The 17,711-nt window shown below is 40.8% G+C and overlaps 1 protein-coding gene across 1 annotated transcript; it reads left to right on the top strand.

The window, feature by feature from the left end:
• The first annotated feature begins 4,534 nt into the window (after positions 1–4,534).
• LOC107306278 (fructose-1,6-bisphosphatase 1) lies at positions 4,535–13,286 on the top strand. Its single transcript, XM_015849329.1, has 7 exons — positions 4,535–4,758; positions 6,170–6,332; positions 8,122–8,214; positions 9,242–9,385; positions 10,479–10,616; positions 11,824–11,943; positions 12,900–13,286. Exons 1-7 carry the CDS (start codon positions 4,589–4,591, stop codon positions 13,089–13,091), a joined length of 1,020 nt encoding a protein of 339 aa, XP_015704815.1. The 5' UTR covers positions 4,535–4,588; the 3' UTR covers positions 13,092–13,286.
• The last annotated feature ends 4,425 nt before the right edge of the window (positions 13,287–17,711 follow it).

Here is a 17,711-nt window from a genome sequence, read left to right as displayed (position 1 = left end):
AAAGAAGTGTCAAGTAAACAGTGGAAGAGGGAAAGCACAGAGAAGGTCACAAGGGCAGTCCCTTGTTTTGTCAGTGCCTCTTTTTCCTATTTGCTTCTTCTGTCTCTCATACTGTGTAAATTGCTGACATAATCAGCCAGCTGTTCATTTTTACTCAGGTTTTTCCTCTCTGGACCAGGAAGAAGTCTTTTCCTCAATCTTCTCTGTCTACCTCTTTATATCACAAGACAACTATACTGATTAGTTGATGCTTAATCAGAATTTAGAAGCTGTGGCAATTGATGCAAACTACGGATAGAAATAATTTTTAAAATGTAGAGGTTAGAGGTCATTCTAAGTAGCTTTGCTGCCTACTTTTATCATGTAACCAAATATGGATTGTAAAGAGCAACAGGGAATAGCTATTAACAGTCTCCTTTCTTGGGCATGTATTTCACAGGCTTACACAAAAGAAGACTTTTGTGAATGCTGAGCTATGTTTTTGTATTCCCTGTAGTCTGTACCTCGCTAACAGTTATTTCTGATCAGTCCCCCTCACACAACAAACAAAGGTGGAAATGCCAACCACTGTAATTTCATAAGACTTGTTGTGCTGGTAAACACCTGCAATTACATGGAAAGTCTGTACAAAAGTAAAATTACTAAAGCCAAGCAAATGCTCAAGTCCTACCCTCAAAGCTGAACCTCCTGTGCCAACATTCATTTAAATTGTGGAACAGAATCTGAAACAACTGAGCAGACTGTTCTCTGGGGTGAAGTGACATAACTAGTTATTTAATCCGGCAATGAGATATGCAAGGACACTAATGGTACATCTGCCCAGAAATCTGCCCTAGGGGTAGCACCAGGGTCTGAGCAGAGAATTTGATTGTTTCCAATATGTTCTACCTCTGGCAATTCCTCTTGAATTTTCAGGTTTCCTTTTTAAATATAGAAAGGCAATGTTCTTCCATTTAATTGTTGCACTGAGAAACAACATCATGTAACCATGGCATTGATAAAATCTATTTCTTCCTGCATAATGAAGAGTCAAAATACTAACTCTACCATTTGACTGACCTTGTGCCAAGTGCACTGAAAATTCTTCAGGTTGGCAGCAATTTTTTGAATCTTGTTGATGTAGAATTAATTATGCTTTTTATGCTTTTCATACCTTTTATACTTTATGCATTTTATAAGATGGAAAGTGGTAGCATGAGTAATTTCAGATAGCATACTCTTTACTATGTTTAGAAGGTAGGGTCTTGTGGTTCAATAACAAATACAAGGTTTTACAATTCAACATTTATTTTTCAGATCCATGTATACTTTGTTTTCAGCACCTAGCGTCTGCATGTTACATACTTTGCCAGCTCATAGAGAAGTCCAAATGTGCTCTCAGAAGAGCCAGCCTCACAGTACAACACTGAAAGTGCTCACACGCTGCTTCCACGGGAGGGCAGTGTACAAACACAACAGGACAGTATACAAGCACAGCTTGGAAACCCCTCAGTGCAGTATTTATATTGATATCAGCTTTCCAGTTCAATTGGCAAAGTAATTTAATGCATGGTATCAAATTAATTCTATTTTCTAGTTAATATGTTAGATATTAATTTTTAATTGGTTTTTCCTTATAATTGCATCCCTCTCATGCTAATGCCTTCTGGTATATTTCACCTGTGTCCACTGATGTGATGTGCTTTGCTATCACGGTCATAAATAAATACTCTGGGATGCTGGCCCAGCATGCCAAATTCATGTAATAGATAAGCACTGAAGCTAAAAAGAGGAAAGACTGAATGTGTGGATATAAACCCACCTCAGAATTCCCCACATGACACTCTCCCCAGCTTGAAGGATTGTAATTACTACTGCAGTTTCTAATGATCCACCTCTTGAAGCAAATGATAAAAAGCCTGAGCCATCCCCTTCACAGTGTCCCAGTCCCACTCACCATGGCATAGTGAGTTAGAGATACCATCTGTTAGCTATCACCCTTGACTGTTAGATCCGACTCTCACACCACCCACCTGAAAAGAAACTTCCACATCTTTCAGACTTTTGCATGAAAAAAAATTTCTCTCAGCGAAAGTGGGATCTAAGTCTCCCCTCCCCATGTGGACACTCTTACTTCAGGGGAAGCCTTTCCAAAAGCACTTTATTCCCATTGTCCTTTTGGCTGTCAATTGAATCTACAAGAGGGAAGCTTGGTAACAAAGTACCTGGGAATAATTTTATATCTCATTTTCTACATAATAATAATTTGTTTTAAAATGTTGTGGATTTGCACAATTACAACTCTAGATCAGCTGTGCTCTGTGCTTAGTTGGATGTCATCTGTTTGCAAACAAGACCATGTTTTCTTCCATACAGAACTGACAGTTTCAGCAATGTTTAATCAACCAGTACTGACCTTTCTTCTCAAATGACAGAAATTCATTTTCAATAAATGTTTAACTACTGATTTCTAGGGGAAAAGTTCAAAACGTGTACAGACTACATCTAATCCTATATTAGTTTCACATTTACCACATAGCATGATTGCTGTAGGAGTTCTCATGTGTTTTAGGATGTAAGACAAATTGTTTTGCAGTCCAAGAATCTTCTGACATTTGCATTCTCTTCCTTTTTCTGACCCCCATTTTGCTCCTGTTATTTACCCATGTTTTGAGGGAAATGGTGGATGGAGCCACTGTCCATCATATTTGAAAGGTCATGGCAGTCTGATGAAGTTCCCACTGACCAGAAAAGGGGAAATATAACCCCCATTTTCAGTGAGGGGAAAAAAAAGAACTGGGGAACAAGAGGCCAGCCAGTCTCACCTCAGCGCCTGGCAGGATCATGAAGCAAATCATCCTGAAGGCCCTACTAAGGCACATGGAAAATAAAGATGAGGTGACTGCTTATAACCAACATGGCATCATCAAGGGCAAGCCGTGCCTGACAAACATGCTGGCCTTTTATGATGGATTTACAGCATTAGTGGATAAAGTAAGAACAAATGACATTAATCCACCTGGACTTCTGCAAAGCATGAATGGTCACACTCAGAGAGTTGCAGTCAGTGGCGAAGTATCCAAGTGGAGACTGGTGAGGAGTGGTATTCCTAAGAAATCAGTGTTGGGACTGGTGTTATTAACTTCTTTGTAGGCTATGGGGCAGTGGGATCAAGTACACCCTCAGCAAGTTTGCAGGCACTTGGTATAAGCTGAGTGGTGCAGTTGAAGTGCTAGAGGGATAAAATGCTATCCATAACTTGAGAAGTGGACCCATGTCAACCTCATGAAGTTCAACAAGGCCACATGTAAGGTCCTGCACCTCGGGCAGTCTCAAGCATAGATGCAGGTTGGGCCAAGAATGGCTTGAGAGCAGGACTAAGGAGAAGGATTTGAGGATGTCAGTTGATGAGAGAGATTCAAGATGAGCCAGTAATGTGCACTTGCAGCCCAGAAAGGGAACCGTATCCTGGGTTGTACTAAGAGAATTGAGACTATTAGGTCAAGGGAGATGATTCTGCCCCTCTGCCCTCATGAGACCCCACCTGGAGTATTGTGTCCAGTTCTGGAAACCCCAGCACTAGGACATGGAGTTCTTGGAGCAGGTCCAGAGGAGGGCCACGAAGATTATCAGAGGGCTGGAGCACCTCCCCTATGAGAACAGGCTGAGTGAGCTGAGGTTTTTCAGCCTGGAGAAGAGAAGGCTCTGAGGAGACCTTATAGAGGCCTTCCAGCACCTGAAAGGGACCTACGGGGAGAGGGGGCCTATAGGGGAACAGATTTTTTCTAAGGGCAGGTAGCAACAGGATGAGGGTAAATGGTTTTAAACTGGAAGAGGGTAGATTTAGACTAGATATTAGGAAGAAATTCTTTACTATGAGGGTAGTCTAAAGGGAGGTATCCCTGCCTATAGCAGGGGGATTGGAATTAGGTGATCTTAAAGATCTCTTTGACCCAAGCCATTCTATGATTCTGTGATCTTTTTGCATTGCCTTAAGATATTTGAAAGTTCTGACAAAGAGGCAAGAATTACACACATACTACAGCACTTGGTAAAATTACTAAGTTTTCTTTTAGCGAATGCATATTTGAGAATTGATCAGAATTGCTTCAGGATATATCCACGTTATAGTCTAGATAGGTAGCAGAAAAACTGAGCCAGATGTCTTGGCTAGATAGCCATTTCTCATGGTACAGAACAAACTGTACAGTGCAGATTCTGTCTGAAAACTTGTGTGCTAAATAAAGCACTAAGCTTTACATTCTCACAAGTCATCTGTCCTTGACTACTAGGACTTAAGTTATTTAATGACAAGGTCAGTTCCTACAGACAACAGTATCACAGAAATGACCCGTGTATGGGCATACTCTAGGACCAGTGGACATGAAAGTACGTTTTCCTGAACCACTGAACGGCTCAAGCTGGAAGGGATCTTAAAGAGCTCCGAGGCGCCGCACGGATCCCACCTAAAGACCTGCCGTCGCCAGCCCCAGGGGCGGAGCGGGGGGTGGGCGGAGCGGGGGGCGGGCAGAGGGGCGAGGTCCAGCCCTCGGGAATAAGTGAAGAGCCGGCGGCTGGGCAGCGGTGCCTCTCGACCCGCGCCAGCAGCATGACTGACCGCTCCGCCTTCGACACTAATGTCATTACCATGACCCGCTTCGTGATGGAGGAGGGCCGGCGGGCGAAAGGCACTGGGGAGTTCACGCAGCTCCTCAACTCTCTTTGCACCGCCGTCAAGGCCATTTCCACTGCCGTGCGCAAGGCCGGCATCGCCAACCTGTGAGTGACACCCCTGCCCCGAGCAGGGGTGGGGGCTGCCAGTCGGGAGCTGCGGGAGGTGGGATGGCCATAAGACATCGGGCTGCTCTGTAGTCTTTCCGCTCTTCCCACCTTCTTCTTGGGACTGCGGCAGCAACTCGGACAGCATCTTCTCCCAGGAGTAGTAGGCAGTATTACTTGCTTCTGGGTCCCTTTAGCAGACACTGCTGCTGATTGACCCTCACATAGACCTTCATCAAAAAGGTGTGGGTGTTTTGAACCAGAAAACCAAAGGAGCAGGCTGAAGGGCATGTATCAATGGGTTACTGCTCACTGGAGTTAACAACTCAGTGTCAGAGCACCACTTTGTGCTACGTGGTACTGTGCTAGTTTTTCTTTTTTCCACATTATTTTGTAGCACTGTGAGTTTGTGAGGATGACTGCAGACTGTGGCAGCCAACAGAGCTGACACCAAGGAGTGTTTGCTCTGGGAACACTGGGAGGAAACTCAAACACATAGAGTCATGACAGGTCCCCTGCAGGCAGCACACCGTATTTCTAAGTTCAGCATTGCAAAAGACCTGAATTACCAAATTATTCACACTGATCAGTGTATCGTGGCTGAAGTACATTAGAGAAATCTCAGTATGTGCAGAGCTGAGTCCTGCTTTTCTCTGCTGAGAGCTGAACTTCCTGGTCTCTCTTCTGGATGTTTTCAACATTGCCTGTCACAAGGTTTCCCAGTACTTCCTGATGTCAGATAGAGTAGTGCTGATTAGCTTGCAAGGCTTTATTTGTGTTTTGTGCCTGTGTTTCTCAGCTTTATTCCCAAATAAATGTTTACCACTTAAAGTGAAAAGCTGAAAACACTGAACCATAAAATTGGTGATTTATGTGTGAGCAAAGTGTTTGTTTTGGAACTTGTACGTGGAACTACTAACCAAGAGCAAACTACATTGAGAAGTTACAATGTAACTAGCACAGTCAGATTCACTTCCTAAGTATAAAGTTTCCAGCAACATCTTAGCTATTAGAGTAAGCAGCTGTGACAGTGGAGATAGGATGGAGGGACAACATTTAGGTCTTATAGTTAGTATAAAGTAATGTGGTTTTGTAATTCAGCCTTCACAGCCTGCTCTGGCTATATGTGTCTATAATTCAGGGACAACTGAAAAATAATTCCCTCTTTTGTGTACTTCATCTTCAGTGTCTTCTAGATTTTTTCATGACACAGGTGATCCGTGCTAAGACCATAGCCAGTTTTAGCAAGGATGCATTGGACAGCAAGTCAGGTGCAAAAACCTGGGAGATCATCTATCAGTACTGTTTCCACTGCAGGATGTTGTACAAGCATAGACTTGTCAGAAATGGGCTGATTTGGAGGCTGCAGCGCGCTCCTCTGACTGGTTGCTCTCTACTTGCCTTACCTTAGGTATGGGATTGCTGGTTCTACCAATGTGACAGGAGATCAGGTGAAGAAGCTGGACATCCTTTCCAACGATTTGGTGATTAACATGCTCAAGTCATCTTTCAGCACATGTGTTATTGTCTCTGAAGAAAACAAGGATGCTGTAATAGTTGAAGCTGACAGAAGGGTTGGTAACTTTGAAAATTCTCAGTACTCTATTTCAGACTGATCTTTACAACTGTGTCTATTCAAACATGGGAAATTGGATCTGGGCTAAAAATTTCAGAGAACATGTACTTTTCCATATGGACATATACAGTCTGTTTTCAGTTAGTTTGTTCTGTAGGTGCACGTGTTCATCTGTCCCCACATTTGTCCTGCCTGCTATTTCTGTTTGCAAGACTGGATTTTTAGTTTTGTTTTCTCTGATGTTCTTCCTCACTTTTTTTTTTTCTCTCCCCACTTTTTTCCTAATTGTGGAGGAAGTGTTTTTCATGTTTCTTCCTCCTGATCTCTGGAGCTGCACTCTGAGTCTATACAGCACTTTTGTAAAGGAGCTTTATCAGTAAAACACTGACTACTTGCTGCAGATCAGATCTTCACTTCTCCAGTTTAGGCAAATTCTCCCAGAAGGCCTGAAAATAAGATTTTTGCAACAACACAAAAAATCATTCCAACTTTTTGACTTTAATTATATTTCCTGGTCTGCATATCCTTCTTGAATGATCATAATTCCTTTCTGCTGCTTAATATTCTGGTGTGCAAAATAAATAAATAAATTAAAAAAAAAATCAGAGCAAAAAGTATAGAGGAAAAAAACAGCAAACATAATTTAAAAAGTATAACATTAGTTTCGTCAAAGCAGCTGTCTCTTTCCTTCTTTGCCGAGAACCCCTCAAAATGGATTGTGTTAGCATCGGATGAATTTTAGATATGCTTTAGATCTGAACAAATACAGTTACAGATCCTTGTGAGGATCACTGAGAGAGGCTCAATGTTAATGCTTTTATTTATTTATTTTATTATATATTTTTTTTAAACAAAATGTGAGATAAATGTCACTTCTCTCAGAATTTCTACCCATATGATAGCAGAGTATAGAATTTCTGAGTTTAAAAACGTTTCTGGTTTCCAGGATTGAAATTGAATGAGAAGCAAATATGCAAACATATTTATTATGCATGATTATTAGTGATTGTGAACAGCATAAGGGAAAAATGAGCTACATAAAAAGCATAGTGGAATCATCTGTTTTCCCTGTACTGGCAGTTTCCTTTGTCTGCAAGAATCCTTAATACTGCCATAGGCAGAAACCACTCCTCTCTGGGGGAACAAGCGCCCAGCCCACAGGGCAAAAGCAGGAACTGGCTGCAGTAATTTCTGAGTGCCTGTCAATTTCTGAGCAGAAGACTTTGTTAAGCTGTTCAAAGTGGAATGTGCAGTAAAGTGTATAGATTCTGAATGTCAGGTCTTAATGTCATTTTTAATCCCTCTAGTTTTAGCTCTTTATAAAAAGAAGATAGATCTTCTTGTCTGTTTCCTTAAAATTCAGCATACAGTTTCATTAGAAATGAGAAAATGTAGTCTAAATAGTAGATGTTAGAGGATGTCTATCAAAATGGATCAGCATTAACTTCTTATATAAAGCTAAACTGATTACTTAACTTTTTAAATAATGAATTTAAAAAAAAAAAAAAAGTTGAATATGAGAACCTGCTTTGCTGTTTCATCATCTGTTAATTACTTTAAGAATTCCCCAGATTCTACTTTAGCACCAATCACAGTTGTGATCAAGAATGAAATCCAGGTCAGAGATCCTTCAGTTACAAAGTTATGTTCCTTCATAATCTCTAAGAACATTTTAATTTATATTGATATATGAATGTTTGAGAATATTTATCTACTGAATACTTCAATTTGTAGGAGGTAAGCGAATTATGTTACTAACCTTACTGCTCCCCATTTTATATTTTTAGGGTAAATATATAGTTTGCATAGACCCTCTGGATGGATCATCTAACATTGACTGCCTTGTTTCCATTGGGACCATCTTTGGTATCTATAGAAAGGTAAAATGCTTTCCAATAGAATGGGAAAAATTATTATTGTGCACCTTTGGGTAAAATAGAATTGCATATGAAAATTTAATAAAATCTCACTAAAGTTATTTGTGAAAGAGTCTTTCCAGGACTGACTGTAAGTTAAATCTGCTGCTTCAGATGTCTGTATGAAAGATTTGTAAGTGATTTGCACCACTGTCTTAGAATATGAACATTAGAAGAACATGGAAGCCTTGCTGATATTTAATTAGTCAGCTAGAGGAGTCACCCCTTACCTGGTATTAGATTCATGAATAATCTTCTTGAGACAAATTGCCACGTAATTGTTATCTACATGTGAAATGTGCTTTCAGGTTTTCTTTTTCTCTATACTAATGTTAGCCTGAGGACAGGCTTCAAATATAAACCAGAGCTGAAATATGGCATGTGCATTTGAGTGTCTAATTCACTCTGAAAGGCAGAAACCTTGTCTGAAAAGCCTGAAATACTGGACTTACATGTCACAAGATGGGGGAAACAGTAAGCCAGATAAAAACACACCCAACTGTCTGTTTTAATCATTTTTTGTTCTCACATCCCTCAAAGTAACTATTTTCCACTTCGTTTTTTGATGAAGCAAAGGAAAATAAAAGCAACCCTAGGCATTTTGCTCAGCTGTAAACTCCATGAGTCATTTTTCATTGCTTGCTTTTCAACTATGACTTGGAGTTTTGCTTCTAGCCATGTTCATCACCACCTACACAGGAGGTGTGCAGCTCTATATTATCGCCTTAATCCTTTCCTGTTTCCTGCATTCCAACAATGCTTATATAAGAGCATTTCTAAATGAATGTGTCTCTTCCATGTAATTTGTGCACTATATGTAATGCATACGACAATAAAACACATCCATTAGGAATCCTAGTTGTAGGCCATGCAAGCATTTGTGCTACGTGTTGCATGAATATGCAGTAAGAAGACATTCCTATCTCAGAGTCCAATAATAATACATACCAGATTTAAAAAATGAAGTAATTTTTTTTCCTCCTTGTTCTAGGTATCCCCTGATGAACCTACTGGGAAAGATGCTTTACAACCTGGGCGCAATCTTGTGGCAGCAGGTTATGCTCTCTATGGGAGTGCCACAATGCTGGTACTGGCTACTTCTGCTGGAGGTGTCAACTGTTTTATGCTTGATCCGGTGAGAATGTCTTCTGCTTGTTTGTTTATTTAGGGATAACAAGGTACTGTCCGTAAGAACCATTTGTTCATCAAAAAGGTCAAAGGTACAATTTTCAAATTAAAGCTGATGTGGAAAAATGAAGTACGTTCTGTATCCTGCCAAAACTAAGATCAACAGATTTTTGCATTCCATCTGCCTGCCACAGTCAGTGATTCAGTAATGGGAAGACAGTTGAGTCAGTGAAGCAAATATGCAGCATGTGTCAAATAATGTGGCATTTAAAACAAGCTATTTTCTGCAATGCAGAATGCAGCTGAGGTTTTTCTATTTTTTCTTTTCTTTTTTTTTTTTTTTTCTTAATGCTAGGGCCTTAGTAAACTGTTGAAGCAGAGATTCTTAACTGACTTATGTATTTTCAGATCTCTCCACGATAAGTAAAAGAGTAAGTGATGTGTGTGAATGTGTTAGACGCTGTAGAACACACTGATGCATAAGCTTTAAAATCAAAGACATACTGACAACAGCAGAAAGTCGTTTGCTACAATAACCCGTCTTTGTGTTATCAGTCAACCACAATGCCTGCATTAAAGTTTTAGAACCTGCAGCAGTCAAGAAGCAGGAAATATACTGTGGTGCTCCCTGTAAAATAAGAGCTTAATTAGCTGCATGTGTTTTTGTTTACTTTCAGATAGGAGACAGCTTAGAGCATGTGTGAATGTTATTTTGTTTGCTTTTATCACTAACATAGAAATTTACATCATTAGAAACCAAATAGCCCAGCCCTTAGCTACAGAGATTGAAGCTCTGTCTTCTAGTTAGCCCAAGCTAGGACAAACTAGAGTATGTTAATATCTATTTGGAAACGTTTGCACATTACTTCATCTGGCAAAGCTGGTAATGGTACTATGAAGAAGCTTGCATGAACCCAGGATTCCTGCTCTAACCTGTATCCTAACAGCAAATACCACCTTTTTCACAGATATTGAATTATTAAAGAAAGCATCTAGTAATCTCTAGTAATTATTTACTAAACCATGTATATGAAAGGCTTTTACTCTGTAAATAAATCAGAAAACAACATTGATACATTATTTTTCTTTCTTACTTTTAGGCAATTGGAGAATTCATTTTGGTTGATAGGGATGTGAAAATCAAAAAGAAGGGGAATATCTACAGTCTCAATGAAGGCTATGCTAAATACTTTGATTCTGCCATCACTGAGTATCTCAGGAAGAAGAAATTCCCTGAGGTAAAAAAAATCCAGTTTCAGAGAAGCTTTCTGGTCACAAGTAGTTACTTAGTAGTTCCTTCTTTAACATCAGTCACTGCCTCCTGCATGAAGTTCCAGAGCTTGTGGGTTGTTGTTGTTTTTGTTTGTTTTTAAATCTACTTAAGATGTATCCATGTGTGTAGGACTGCTATTTAGATCAGCTGCCACTCAGCACTGTGCTTCACCTCTGCTTTTTCTTCCTTCTTTTTTTTTATCTTAGTCAGGGGTCTGAGTAACTGTTCTGGGGTTAAAACTGGGCATTCAGTGGTAAAGTAGAGAGGAAGTTTCATCCAGTGATGAAGAAACATTTTCTACAGGTATTTCAGGTTGCAGCTGCCCCAGTGCAGTGTCTGATTAGATGGAGAACCTGAGCAGGGATGTTGGCCTTGTGCTCAGTGATAACATGGGCTGTGTCCCCAGGGGCCTCTCATGTGAAAAATTCATGTTGTTTCAAGGTCTGATTTGTGGTCATGCAGCTTCCTGGTTTTGGAAGGTCTGAAGCTCTGAGGAATACCTGCAGAAACACATCTATTCTTTTGCCTTCCTTCTGTCCTCATTGCATTTATTAGGTGGATAACAGTGTCAACATGTAGTATTGCTAAGTGTTCATCTCCACTCTCAGCTTCCTGAACAATGACTGGTATTTTCTTCTGATGACTTGCAAGTTTAAGGTGCTGTTTATTAAGATACTAAAATGATACTGGAAAGATACTATCTGCAGTGTATTGAGGAACAAATTTTAGTAGTCAAATTTAACTTTGTTGACAAAGGAGATGTGAAAACTGAAGCAAATGGGTAAAATAATTACTAACAGTTGCTATTTTTGCTTTTTTACTTTATTTTTTTTTTCCTCATTACAACAGAATAAAAACCCAACATCAGTTTCCACCACTTGATCTCTTTTTCTACTAGAAATGCAGTGTTTTCCAAGGGTTAGAGCACTGATGGAGAGCTGGGCAGCATTTTCTGTTGCTGGTACCACTGCTCATCCATTCTGAGAATTTTTCAGCAGTTCTGTTCCTTGGATTTTCCCAATTAGAAAATGAGGAAGAAACTGAATTTTTAACCTAAACTACTTGGAATACTATGAATTTCTACAAGGAGGAGTTAGATGTTACAACTACTAAGAGGAAGAGACTAACCTGATGTGCTCAAAAGTTACATTTATTTGATTGTCTTTCTATAGGATGGCAGTTCACCATATGGTGGAAGGTACATAGGATCTATGGTGGCTGATGTACATCGCACACTGGTGTATGGAGGAATCTTTCTGTATCCTGCTAACTCCAAAAGTCCCAAAGGGAAGGTAAATCTGCTTAAGTCCAATTACAGAAGAAGTTGCATTACATAGATATTTCATTCTCCTGGATCAGTATTTTGATTCCAGAATGTAATTCTTACAACTTGAAAGTATGTATCTCTTTTGTCTGCATGCTGTCACAGAAGACAGTAACCTATTGTCATACACCAGTTTAGGGCTGCTTCTGGCCTTTGTCAACCATACTGATTTTTCTTTATAATCACACATGTACAGATAATGGGACATTAGTAGGAACACACTAGGGGATGTTTGTTTAAGCAGTCTTCTCCATACCATGTCGGCCCAGTACCTATAGCTAAGTGGAAAAATTACAAAGCAAAATAAATGGCTCACACTATGCTGAGATTCCTATTAAAATCTGAGATATCAGAAGCTTAAATGTAATGTGCTCCTTAAATGAAGCTCAACTGAAAAGAAAAACCTTTTGTCTTTTTCTTAGTTGTGTTGCCTCATCTGGAGGAACCATGCTTGACTGCTTCTGCAGGGCAGCAGACAGTCCCTTGTGGAAAAGCACACTCTTAGGGGCTGACAGGGTGACTATTTATTCAGAGAAGACCTTTCATCTGTTTTGTAACTGTCCATAAATTATTGCTTCAGGTTTCAGATAAGACGCAGTTACTCATTAGAGAAACCTAATGGCATATTCAGGGTCAGTATTTTTCTTGCTACACGATCTGCTGCCTTGTTAAAGGCTGTGTCCTACATATGAACTTTATCTCTGTGTAAAGAGCACAAGGCAAACATGAACTATGGAAAAAGAACTCAGACTGGGGCATTCTTTCTGCTTTGTTTACAGCAAAATCTACACAATTCTGGAGTCAAATTTATATTAAATACAGAGTACTTCAAGTGTTGATTGACTTTAAATCAATTGCCAGATAGTTATGTGATTGTGAGCATTGTCTGGATTGACCACTGCCATTTTGATTTTTGTCTTACAGCTGAGACTGCTCTATGAATGCAATCCTATGGCTTTTGTTATTGAGAAAGCTGGGGGAATAGCAACAACAGGGCATCAGTCAATACTAGATATAGTGCCTGAGGATATCCACCAGAGAGTGCCTGTTGTCTTGGGATCTCCTGATGATGTGAAGGAGTACCTGGAAATTGTCAAAAAACATGCAGCTAAGTGAAAAAGGCCTGCTGCAGTCTCTATGAAGATGGGAAGGAATGCCTTAAAGCTAAACCAAAGAACATACTGCAAGTCTGAACTGTCAGACAAGAAAGGGGATAAGCCACATTTTCATAAGACTTTTTTTTTAAAGTGCAGTTGTACTGTAAAACAAAAGGCATTAAAAGATTGTATTAAAGGAAGCTTTGAAAGAAAATGTTTGTTTTTTTCATTTATCTTTTTTAATTTTACACATAAGTCACTTATGCTACAAGGAAATATTGTGTGATGTTCATTGATACCTAACGTTCTCAAACAAACAATACTGTCATCAGAATATCTTATTTTGTCCTCTTCTAAAGATCTTACAGCTTCTTACAGTGAGTGACCCTTCCTTGACCAGTCCATTGTTCTTTGATAAAAGTATAAAAGTTAACATGGATGATTTCATATGTTGTTTCTAGTCCCTACAAGTTTCTCAGTGTATTTCAGTGTGGACTCATCCTAACCAAGAGTTAACATTTGTGAATTATGAATATTCAAAAAGGACAAGAAGGAGGTCAATCAGCCTCACCTCTGTCCCAGGGAAGGTGATGGAACAGCTTGTGCTGCATGCCATCTCCAGACAGCTGGGAGAGAAGGAGGTTATCAGGACTACTCAGCATGGGTTCACCAAGGGGAGGTTGTGCTCAACCAACCTGGTGGCCTTTTATGAAGGTGTCACTAGCTGGGTGGATGGAGAGAGAGTGGTAGATATAATCTACCTTGATTTCAGAAAGGCTTTTTGGTACTGTCCCCCATGACATCTTTATAACAAAGCTGAGGAAGTATGGGATAGATGAGTGGACCGTGAAGTGGGTTGAGAATTGGCTGACTGGCAGAGTGCAGAGGGTTGTCGTTGGCAGTGCAGTGTCTGGCTGGAGGCCTGTAACTAGTGGCATCCCCCAGGGTTCTGTGCTGGGTCCGATCTTGTTCAACATCTTCATCAGTGACCTTGGTGAGGTGATAGTGACCACCCTCAGCAAGTTTGCTGATGACACAAAGTTGGGAGGATTGGCTGACATGCCTAGAGGCTGTGCTGCCATTCCGAGAGACCTGGACAGGCTGGAGAGCTGGGCAGTAAGAAACCGGATGAGGTTTAACAAAAGCAAGCGTAGAGTCTTGCACCTAGCGAGGAATAACTGCACGCACCAGTACAGGCTGGGGGATGACCTACTGGAGAGGAGCTTTGCAGAGAGGGAGCTGGGCGTCCTGGTGGACGACAGGTTGGCCACGAGCCAGCAGTGTGCCCTTGTGGCCAAAAAGTCCAATGACATACTGGGGTGCATTGAAAAGAGCGTGTCCAGCAGGTCATGGGAGGTGATCCTCCCCCTCTACTCTGCCCTGGTGAGGCCTCATCTGGTGTACTGTGTCCAGTTCTGGGCTCCCCAGTACAAAAAAGACAGGGATCTCTTAGAAAGAGTCCAGTGGAGGGCCTCAAAGATGGTGAAAGGCCTGGAGCATCTCCCCTATGAGGAGAGACTAAATGAACTGGGTCTGTTTAGCCTTAAGAAAAGAAGGCTGAGAGGGGATTTGATCCAGATTTATATACCTATAATACCTGAGGTGTGGGAGCCATAGTGCCGAGTCTGGTCTCTTTTCAGTAGTGTGTGGGGATAGGACTAGGGGTAATGGGCTGAAACTTCAGCACAGGAAGTTCTGCTCGAATGTGCAGAAGAACTTCTCTACAGTGAGGGAGACAAAGCATCCTGGGAACAGGATGCCCAGGGAGGTGGTGGAGTCTCCTTCTCTGGAGATATTCAAGACCCACCTGGACACCTACCTGTGTGACCTGGTGTAGGGAGCCTGCTTTGGCCAGGGGGGTTGACTTGATGATCTCTAGATGTCCCTTCCAACCCCTACAATTCTGTGATACTGTGGTTCTGTAACTCTGACACATCCTGTTAATACTGCCAGCTATTATTCTGTCAGATCTAGGTACATAAGGATGGGAAATGGAAAATAAAACATTTTGGAGGAGGATTTTGAACTGCAGAAAGAGCATGTGCCACTTGGTACCATTCTGCTCTAATGGCATGGCCATTATTGCCAGAAATTAATCTGGTTGAAAAACAACTTCTCTTTTACTAGCAACCCTCACCTGGTGTTCTTTGCGTTATTTTGAGAACATGCATTACCACAGAAGGAAAGAACTGTGCTGTGTAAGCAGAAGTAAATTGTGAGGATTCCCACAAAGCATGCCAACATTTAATATGCTGATTCAGGGCATACTGCTGGGGACACAACATCAGTACTTGGGAACTATAGGGACTGTCCAACTGTCCAGGTCTGCAAGTGCCTTATACGGTCTGGACAGTCCTGACCATCCCCTCTTAGCTCTCACTCTGCCTATGCTCCTGCATCCAATGTTGTCAAGACATGCCTGGTCCTGAGCAGCGCCAATCCCTCCACAGGCCATGCTGTGGTCTGGAAAACAAGAAGGCACTCAGGTGGGAGAGGGCTCAGGTTCATGTGGCCAGACAGATGGGACAGCTGGGTTGCTGCCTGCTAAGTCACTCTTGCATCCCAGCCTTTTCTCCACGGGCTGTCTTGCTCATGCTAGGGCCAGTTCTGCTCCCTCTTCCTGCTCAGGCTGGAAACCAGCTACTCGGGTGTAGCCACAGTCTCACTTTTGTAAGAGATGAAATATAGTTCTTGCATTTCTTTTATCTTTTCTTTGTGATTTTGAAAGGAAGAGGGAATCTCTCTCCATTTTGGATGAGTGGAGGTGCTGGGAGTGAGTGGAGGTGCTGCTTCCATCCTGAAGCACTTCCTGGGGGAACTGCTTGGCTCTTATTCCTGCATCTCCCTATTTACTGGCTTTAGTACATACCCCTTAGCACTAAGAGGCCTCTAGCTCACCAAACCTGCCATAGCAGGCATGGTGCTCAGAAGGACTCCTTTAATATTCAGAATTCTGCTCCTAGTGCAAAGCATGTGACTGTTTCTGAAGTGCATAATTTATTTAGACTCTAAGGTTTTAATTTAATTTGTTCTCAGGGCCATAATTGGACACTTTCATTTAAATGGACACTAATAAGAGGAGAGCCTGGAGCCCTTGCAGTTTTTCTCACTTTCCACACACCAGTCTGGACTACAGTGCCTCAACAGCCCATTGCCCAACTTTTAAGATAGACAGCACACAACAGCAAGACATTTCAACCAGCTATATTAACTCTTCAGCTGAATTATGCCCTCAGCCCCTTCAAGAATCTTTGGGCTGTGTGCATCTATTTTTAAAACAACATGCTGGCAACAGGGAAAGGTTATAAAGCAATACTGCCTGTGTTTACCAGGACATTTTCCAGTGTTTTGTGGTTGTTAGTTTTTGTTTTTGTTTTAGTTTTAGTTTTTTTTCCCCTGTGGGTTGACATTTTCTACTGAAAGTTTTTTGTCTTAAGAGTTGTTTCTTTCTTCCTGTCTGTAATACATGTATCCATGATAGAAAGAGCTCCAGTGCAGGCATTTATAGGGACAATTCCATCAGCTCACCTGCAGTTCCTCTGCACGGCTATCCGGGTGTATCAAAGCTGTGCAGAAGGGCTCGCTTTGGTAGGGCATCCATCTTCAGCTCCTGCAATACTTCTAGCCCGGTTGAGATGCTGAACTGTGGCATTTGGTGAAAGGTCACCAGCTCTTATTTCAGGCAGCACCATCCCATGCGACTAACATTTATGAGCAGTTAGAAGAGGTGTCACCTTTACAGTGCGGGCATGGCCTATACACCAATGGCAGCAGGAATCAGCTTCAAGTGCTCTTGTGTAATCACTGCATTAGGAGACAAATCTGTAGATCCACCAAATTAAGTTGCTTTTTTTTTTTTTTTAGAATCCTTTCTGTCCTATTACAATCCACTTTATCAACTGGCTTATAATCATCACACATTTTAAAAACAATCTCATTTGTTTCTCTTCCACCTATTATCATTAATATTATTATTATTATTAATATAATTATTATAAATATTATTAATATTTTGTATACCTTAGCAGTAGGGCTTTTTATCATTTAGAGGATTCTCCACAGTATTTATGTATTTATCACAAATTTATCTTGGCCAAGATCAGCCAGAGTGATGACCTCTTCCTGTCCAGTCTTTTGCTAAGTTTTATTCATTTATTTCTCTTCTTACTTCACTATTGGCTGTAATGTTTCTGGTAAGCTTGGTTATAGAGCTGGTACATTTCTTTCTGAAGAAATGTTGTTCAAGCAGTAACTTCAGGTACTGTGCTCTAAACTTACTAAGAACTACGCACTACCCATAGAAAGCATTTTGGAAGTTTTTGGTTTTTTTTGTTTTTTTTGGTTTTTTTTTTTTTTTGTTTGTTTTTTTGTTTTTTGATTTTTTAAAAAGAACTAAAGAGAGAAACAGTGACCTTTGGACACTCTTTGAACTGCTAACTCCAAAACAAACCTTAGAAGTGGTTCTGAACTTTGTCTTTTTGACCAGTGTGCAAGATCACTTGGAATCAATAATAAAGAAGGCCCACACGTGATGTTTTTGACAAATGTTAGAAACCATAGTACACACACGCCCACATCCTCGACAAATTTTATTTGCTAAGTTGCTGAGGTACCGCAGTGGTACACACAAAGGAGGCTT

Source organism: Coturnix japonica, chromosome Z (genome assembly GCF_001577835.2).
Source record: "Coturnix japonica isolate 7356 chromosome Z, Coturnix japonica 2.1, whole genome shotgun sequence".
Taxonomy (NCBI): Eukaryota; Metazoa; Chordata; class Aves; order Galliformes; family Phasianidae; genus Coturnix; species Coturnix japonica.
Note: the sequence above shows the minus strand (reverse complement) of the source record. Positions and strands in the feature narration are given on the sequence as shown.

Bases quoted from the DNA above. Each gene is read 5' to 3' on its own strand.
- LOC107306278 (XM_015849329.1), top strand. From the start codon at position 4,589: ATGACTGACCGCTCCGCCTTCGACACTAATGTCATTACCATGACCCGC. The intron at 6,333-8,121 runs GTTGGTAACTTT...TTATATTTTTAG, and splicing joins TAGTTGAAGCTGACAGAAGG to GGTAAATATATAGTTTGCAT. The intron at 8,215-9,241 runs GTAAAATGCTTT...TCCTTGTTCTAG, and splicing joins TCTTTGGTATCTATAGAAAG to GTATCCCCTGATGAACCTAC.